The sequence below is a fragment of the Branchiostoma floridae genome, chromosome 4 (assembly GCF_000003815.2).
Source record: "Branchiostoma floridae strain S238N-H82 chromosome 4, Bfl_VNyyK, whole genome shotgun sequence".
NCBI classification, from domain to species: domain Eukaryota; kingdom Metazoa; phylum Chordata; class Leptocardii; order Amphioxiformes; family Branchiostomatidae; genus Branchiostoma; species Branchiostoma floridae.
Window position 1 is genome coordinate 3,410,321 of NC_049982.1, and position 7,914 is coordinate 3,418,234.

General features: G+C 43.9%; 2 protein-coding genes and 1 long non-coding RNA gene across 4 annotated transcripts in view; 2 read left to right on the forward strand and 1 right to left on the reverse strand.

Annotated features, from left to right (window-relative positions):
- Window positions 1-6,090, forward strand: part of LOC118414487 (sorting and assembly machinery component 50 homolog B-like) — a 19,899-nt gene extending 13,809 nt beyond the window's left edge. For both annotated transcript variants that reach the window (XM_035818554.1, XM_035818555.1), the window contains 8 exons: window positions 441-528; window positions 841-966; window positions 2,217-2,288; window positions 3,365-3,451; window positions 4,127-4,265; window positions 4,663-4,809; window positions 5,214-5,361; window positions 5,946-6,090. In XM_035818554.1, the coding sequence (XP_035674447.1) occupies window positions 441-528; window positions 841-966; window positions 2,217-2,288; window positions 3,365-3,451; window positions 4,127-4,265; window positions 4,663-4,809; window positions 5,214-5,361; window positions 5,946-5,991 (853 nt within the window). In that variant the 3' untranslated portion in view covers window positions 5,992-6,090. The remainder of the gene's footprint in view (window positions 1-440; window positions 529-840; window positions 967-2,216; window positions 2,289-3,364; window positions 3,452-4,126; window positions 4,266-4,662; window positions 4,810-5,213; window positions 5,362-5,945) is intronic.
- Window positions 1-7,914, forward strand: part of LOC118413013 — a 711,153-nt gene that overhangs the window by 441,642 nt on the left and 261,597 nt on the right. The window lies entirely within an intron of this gene.
- Window positions 1-7,914, reverse strand: part of LOC118414515 — a 660,232-nt gene that overhangs the window by 402,235 nt on the left and 250,083 nt on the right. The gene's annotated exons all lie outside the window — the stretch shown is intronic.

Here is a 7,914-nt window from a genome sequence, read left to right on the forward strand (position 1 = left end):
TTCAGTTTCGGAGTGTATCTTGACACCAATCAGGATTCCTGGAATGTATACGGGTGGGCTCCCGTTTGTAAACCTTAATTTCAGGTCAATCGTTGATTTAAAGTGACATGAATGGAAGTTCTGACTGTCATTTACAGGGATATCTTTGAAATCTACAAGCTGAGATTGGAATCTCTGTCGGAGGAATCAGGGCTTCTGCCAGAAGGCAATCTCTTCTGACAGACACATCTATGTGCCAACATCGTAGGAATATAAAAGCACATAAAACTGTGACCATGTCGAGTTAAGTGAACCTGAATATTCAACCTGACACATTTGCAGCATCCTCACCATGGGTTATCAGTTAGCACTTGATTAGATGGGATTGAACTTTAGTAGGACATATCCTCCCTGTCCTGTCAGATCAATGACTTGTTTGTTCGTTTGTTTATTCCCCCCAGACTAAACATCAGCGGCTGGAAGACTGTCAGACATTTCCCATGGAGCAGCTACAGAGAAGTGGACAGGGGCGTGGCTTCCGAGATCACTGTGAGTTACCAGTTGTCATGGATACATGTTGTCATGGTTACATGTTGTCATGGTTACATGTTGTCATGGTTTCTGCCATTTTAGTGTAAAAATATAATTGTCACAACTTACAAGACATGTGACCTTTGACTTTCAAGTCCTGCCCCTTCCATGCAGAGCTGAAGACAAATGGCCTGTGCTGTCTCCTCCCAAGAGACTTTCAGCACTTTTGATTCTGTATGTTAGACTTTATTATTGAATGATGATTATCCTTGATTATTGATTATCCCTGATTATTAATTATTGGTGATTATTGATTATTGCTGTCCCCAGTTCCCCCTGCTAGGCCAGCAGACGCTGCGCTGGGAGGGCGTGTGGCGAGAGCTCGGCTGTCTGACCAGGATGGCGTCATTCGCAGTCCGCGAGCAGGCCGGACATTCCCTCAAATCCTCACTCAAGGTAAAACCTGTTCCTAACCCTAACCCTAACCCTAACGCTAGAGCAGGCCGGACATTCCCTCAAATCCTCACTCAAGGTAAAACATGTTCCTAACCCTAACCCTAACCCTAGAGCAGGCCAGACATTCCCTCAAATCCTCACTCAAGGTAAAACCTGCTCCTAACCCTAACCCTAACCCTAACCCTAACCTTAGAGCAGGCCGGACATTCCCTCAAATCCTCACTCAAGGTAAAACCTGTTCCTAACCCTAACCCTGACCCTAACCCTAGAGCAGGCCGGACATTCCCTCAAATCCTCACTCAAGGTAAAACATGTTCCTAACCCTAACCCTAACCCTAACCCTAACCCTAGAGCAGGCCAGACATTCCCTCAAATCCTCACTCAAGGTAAAACCTGCTCCTAACCCTAACCCTAACCCTAACCCTAACCTTAGAGCAGGCCGGACATTCCCTCAAATCCTCACTCAAGGTAAAACCTGTTCCTAACCCTAACCCTGACCCTAACCCTAGAGCAGGCCGGACATTCCCTCAAATCCTCACTCAAGGTAAAACTGGCAGTGTAAACACTTTGAGTCCTCAACATTTTCCTCTTTTACGTCAGAATCCATGACTGACAGTCTGAATTCTGCTTTTGTGCGATGCTGAGGATGTTCTTCTCTTCTTCTTTTCTACTGCTCAGCCCCCTTGACGGGGATTAATAGCAGTGCGCATGCTTTGTTAGTTCAAGGTCCTTTGTTAGTTACAGGTGATAGTGCCTTACAAACATAGGGAACAAAGGCAAAAACACAAGGGGACATAAACAACTGATCTGTGGGTGCAAAAGACAAGACAAGTGAATGCGGTGGGTTAGTATTATTTACATATATACAAGGACGTGTAGGGGCGATTCAATGCAGCAGGGCCCTCCCCAGTTCAGTTTTGAACTGGGAGAGAGACCCCGCCTCCGCCACACCAGGCTCAAGTTCATTCCACTCCTGGATGGTACGAGGGAAGAACGAGAGCCTATAGAAGTTGGATTTGCTCGCGATGGCCTGCAGCTTGAAAGCGTGGTTGGTGCGGCGGGAGCATCAAGTCGCCAGGACCAGTTTGGATGCATGTGGGACAGAAATGTTGTTGTGAATGATCTTATACATGGTAATAAGTCTGGCGTTCTTACTTCTGGATTGGAATGACTGCCATCCCAGTTGATTGATTAGAGCAGGGACAGAGCATGTGTCTCGTTGATAATTGTGTTTGTGTTTGTGTTTGCAGCACACCTACGTAGTGGACAGCAGAGACGACCCGATCCTGCCGACGAAAGGGGCCATGTTCAAACTCAACCAGGTGGGTTTCATTTCAATTTATTTATCCAGGGGCAACATGTCGCAACTAGGGCGGTTTTCAATGAGCCCTGCATACAGTAAAAAGTCATTGCCAGACTTACTTAGACTTAGACTTAGTAGCTCCCACGTCGTGCGACGCATGAGGGACTTAAAGCAGTTTTACCTTTTCAACTTCTACAAATATTGTAAACACAGCATGTGAAAAAAATTACTGCCTCTTGGTAGATTTCCAAGATTCCCGCATGCCAATGTTCTCTTATTTTGCCCTGCAGGAAAAGTGTTGGTCTAAGAAGTTTGTTCACGATCTCCAAAAACACAGAAAAAACAGAAAGTCCCAGTCTCTTTCCAGTAGGGGAGGGGTAAACTGCCAAATGTTTTGCTGGAATCATATCTGAGGGTCTGCATGGAGGGTTCCGACAAAGGTTTACACTGAATTCAGAAGAAGTCCATAAAGTGGTCACTTCCAAAAGAAATCAGGAAGCCAAGATACCAACACGCCCTCTTTAAATAGGGGAGGGAAAAGTACAAGAATCATAAAGAATAGATGAAAGTTGAATCTCTACTTCTGGAGAGAGCAGGTGTAATTCAGACGTTTCAAACGACCTCCGTCGTTCTTCTTCAGTGAAATAAAAATAAAAGTTTACAACTCTGCGGAATAAGGAATACTTCTAACGTTCTAAATAAACAAAACGGTAACGGCTAAGGTGTTCTAAAGTAAACAAGGTAGGTAAGTACATAGGTGTTCTAAACAGCGTTCTAAATAAACAAAAAGGTAACTGACAAAGGTTCTGTGATACATTCTAGCAAAATAAGAAAGGCTAACAAGGGATATAATGATCATAAGTGTCTATATATCAATAAAACCATTTTATTTCACTGAAGAAGAACGACGGAGGTCGTTTGAAACGTCTGAATTAAATTTGATTTATCCAGAAGTAGAGATTCAACTTTTCATTCTTATCCTTATATTCCTGGATGTATAATCTTCACAAACGTACAGGAATCATATTGTGATGATAATTTTTTTAAGCCTGTCGCTGTTTGATGTTGCTAACCAGTAATGGCTGCCCCCTGTAGGAGCTGGCGGGTATTGCAGGCGGAGATGTGAAGTTTCTGAAGGAGGACGTTGAACTCCAGGTCAACAAGGAGCTGGTTTGGGACACGGTAAGGCACTGCTGCCCCCTGTAGGGGCTTGTACAAACTGCAGGATTCTTCCTCGTTGACGACCATCCCAATTTGTAAAGAGAATACCCACAATTCAAGCAACTGGATAAGACAAGTAAACAATCAGGTGTTTCAGAAAACATTTATTTATGTGCATGGATTTATCTATAACATTTACTGTTAGGCAACTGAAACATCAGACCGTTAACAACACATGTCCAGTTACTTTTATTTGTCCTGTTGGTTGAGTCTCTTTTGTGCTGAGTACTCTTAGTGGCGCAAATATTCAACCTGTCTGGATGCAAAAAAAGAAGCCAAACTGAACTTGTTCAGCTACAGCCAACATTTGTTTCGTCTTTTGTTACGATAATTTTGTCAATCAACTATCCATTGTCGCATGTACGTCTCCTGTGTTTTTACTATGGACTTGTAATCAGCCTTCTGGATGACCTTGCAAATAAACTTTCATGCTTTCATTTCTCGCACACAGATCGTGTCATGCTCCATTGTCACATGTACATCTCCTTTTTCCCGCTACCGCAAAATTAAATCCCCGCGAACTTAAATACATTTACAGTATGTACCGTACATTTCTCCCCCTCAGATTGTGTCGTGCTCCATTGTCACATGTACATCTCCTATGTACTGTACTTTTGTGGTTTTTTCCACCTCCAGATCGTGTCGTGCTCGCTGCGAGGGGGCATCATGAAACCGCTGAAGGGCACGTCCTCACGGATTAACGACCGGTTCTTCCTGGGGGGTCCCACCACGCTGCGGGGCTTCGACATGCACGGCATCGGGCCCAAGTCAGAAGGTACGTCAGAAAACAGCGTGGATTAGAACAGAAAGGTACTATAATACTCTCCACAGGTTTGACATGCATGGCATCGGGCCCGAGTCAGAAGGTACGTGTGGGTCCTGTACTATAGAACTATAACACTCTCTGGGACATGCACCCAAGTCAGAAGGTACGTGTGCATGTATAGGTCCTGTACTATAGAACTATAACACTCTCTGGGACATGCACCCAAGTCAGAAGGTACGTGAGCATGTATAGGTCCTGTACTATAGAACTATAACACTCTCTGGGACATGCACGGCATCAGAGGGTATGTCAGAAAACGTTTCTTATTGTCAAATGGAATAGAACAGAACAGAACTACATTTTCCAGCAAACTGTTCAGAACTCACATGTTTGTGTTGTGTTTCAGGAGACTTTATGGGAGGGGAGGGTTTCTGGGCGGCCGGTCTCCACCTCTACACCCCCCTGCCCTTCCGACCGGGTAAGGGGGGGTTCGGGGAGCTCTTCAGGACTCACATGTTCGTTACGGCCGGGAATCTGTTCCAGCCCAACTTAGGTAAGTCCAGACGTGTCCATGACCCTTCCTAGATATATCTAAGAAGTATCTAATACCAGCTCAAAAAGAATAGATAGTCATGCCTTTACTGTTCTTAAATGTTGGTTTCTTGTGGTTCTTTAATTTCATCTTTTCAACAACAACCTTCTTCAGTACTGACTGAGAAATGATTGAAGATAGTGGATGCCATCTGAAGCCTCTGACTTGAGACTCTTTCCAGTCTGTTCATGTATTTTGTATTACGTAATGTTCCACATGGATGTCTGATGCTCACGAACATGTCCTGCTGCTGGATTTGCTGAATATCTATAACAAACGGCTGTATGTGTTTTTGTAATGTGTAGTGTGTCAGTGTATGTACAAAGGAATTTAAGGACAAAATGTTTCCTGGCGTTGGCTTGCAGAAGACATGTACAACTATCGTGACCACTGGGCCCGGATGGCGTCGGATGTTCGCTGGTCCTACGGTGTGGGAGTCCTGTTCCGTCTGGGCAGGATCGCCAGATTAGAGCTGAACTACTGCATACCAGGGGGGGCCAGGACGGGTGACAAGTAAGTACCAGGGGGGGCCAGGACGGTGGACAAGTAAGTACCAGGGGGGGTCCATGAGGTGGGGACAAGTAAGGGGGCTTTGTTCGCCAGGACGGGAAACAAGTCAGGGGACAAGTAAGTATCAAGGGGGTTGGAACAGGGGACAGGTAAGGGGGCTTTCTTATCTTGGGTGGGGGGTGGGACAGGGGACAAGTAAGGGGGCTTTCTTATCTTACCAGAGGGGGCTAGGACGGACAAAAGGGGCTTTCTTTAGAACTTTGTTAGGTACTCACCAAACAGCCTGTAGTCAGTCTGCAGCACAGTTGTAACCAGACCAGAGCTGAACTAAGTGTACCGGCGTGGAGGCGGCTGGAGAGATAGCTAAGGAAGCTTCATAGGAAAGTCACTGATTGTAAACTTTTTAAAGGAACAGCTGCAGTTTCGAAAAAGGCCTGTTCAACTTGGACCTCTATTTGCTAGAAACAGGATGACCAACTTGGGTTGTTTTTAGCAGTAACTTTGTCATAATTTTTATTCATATTTTTGTTTACATGTTGTACTGTCTGTTGTTTTCATGTGTGTTGTTTTCTGTTTGTTTATTTCAGAGTGAGTGAAAGTGTACAGCTGGGGGTCGGCGTCACCTTCCTCTGATGAAGAAACAACATCAGCACCCCTACAGGAGAATGGAACAGCCCACTGCCCAACACTGTTCGACTGCAAGCGTTGGATTCTACCATTGCCCGACAGGGGTGACACAAAATAAGACTTGACAGGAGAGTGACCAATATTTGAGATGACGGAACTTGTGCATCTTTACCTATGTGTGAAAAACAGTCAGGACCAGCTACCAGTGTCAGGTTTAGTCCATGTCAGTCATCCAGATTCAACAAGCTGTCAATCTGTACAAGTGGATAAAAATCACACACTGTCACATACTGTAATGGAGAAATGTTCACGGTGAAGCGGCCACCGCGAAAACTGTGAACATAAAACCGCCGGGAAACACAGTTAGGAACTGGAACCAGAGTCAGAGGTAGTCTTTGTCAGTCGTCCAGATTCAACAAGCTGTCTAAAGGCAAGTCAAACTCTATACGACTGCATAAAAATTAGAGTGTTACTTTTGGACATTTCGAGTGAAATCCTACTAGTAACACTGCATAAAAATCGGAGAGTTACTTTGAGATGTTTCTTGTGAAATCGATCACTCTTCTTCCATGTTACTAGTAACACTGAAGAGTGATGGATGTCACTTGAAACATCCCAAAGTAACTCTCTGATTTTTGCCCAGTTGTAGAGACCAAGGAGGTTTTATGTAGAGATTGAAATGCCTGTAGCTATTGGTTACCTGGATGTCTGACCTTCGTAAACGTTACGAGACTGCGTGTGGATTTCTAACGTTGGAGAGAACAGAATGCAATCGTATCAACAGGACTTTACAAAATCACTTGAAAGTAAATCCTTTTGAAAATACTGTGTAAATCATACCAAGAAGTCTGTACTCTCATTGACATTGTTTTCTAAGTTTAACAATTATGTAAGATTCATAATTTGATCAAGGAGCTTTTATTAGGAAAAAGCTCCTTGATTTGATGTAGAAAAAAAAATAAATAGAAACAGATAGATAAATCAACAACAGTTTCACGACCTCATCTCTCCCTCAATTTACTTTCTGAGTTTGACTTCGTCTTCTTACCTGCATTACTGTAAATGTTCAAGTTTGCACGGATTTGATTCCGAAATGGTAGCGGAGAATGGAGTATTTCGCTGGAGTGCCAGATGTCATGCAGTCAACGCATACTTTTCCAATGTGATTCTTATGTATGATTGAAGGGTATAGAAACAAAACAAATTAGATATAGGTACACCTAGTTAGCTACAATTTGTGTGTGGAAACCGTTCGAAGAAGGATGACGTTATGTAGACAACAAAACCAGGAGAGAAATCCAAACAACTGACGCAGGAGGAAAACACGCACAATATTTTGTTTGTAAATAACAGAATTAACAGGTTATCCCTTTTCTATAAAGCATAAAATGATGACTATTTGAGAGAAAAGTAGTAGATTTGCCTCTCCTGCCCTGAGAGTACTCAGATGAAGCAAGGAGGTTAAAACCTCACTGGATGAAGCAAAGCACACGCCAAGCGAGCGGACATTTTGCCGGTCATGTTCGCGTCTGGTCAGAACTAGAAGTATGTAATGTGGGCATCGCAACAGAAACACCCCCGATGCACAAATTATCAATCACTTTACCGGCTGGCCCAGGGACATCAAACAGAATACAGGCCAGGGTCCAAAAGAATGTCCATCCAGAACCAATCAAATGTCTACTCTAGCACCTGTAGGAAATTCCGATCATGCTACTGTTGATAGGTTCAGGGCAGAACTAGGTAAAGTATGTTTGGATTTTGGAAGAGCATATTACAGGTAAGGGTTTCTACCTCTATACTGTGTCGAAAAAAACGACCACTACTCTCTATGACCTAGGCATGTCCACAACTCGGGACATCAAAAACTGAAATTCCACTCCAGTACCCTAAAAATAGTCTCTACCAGACTCCGGATCGCTGGAAAAT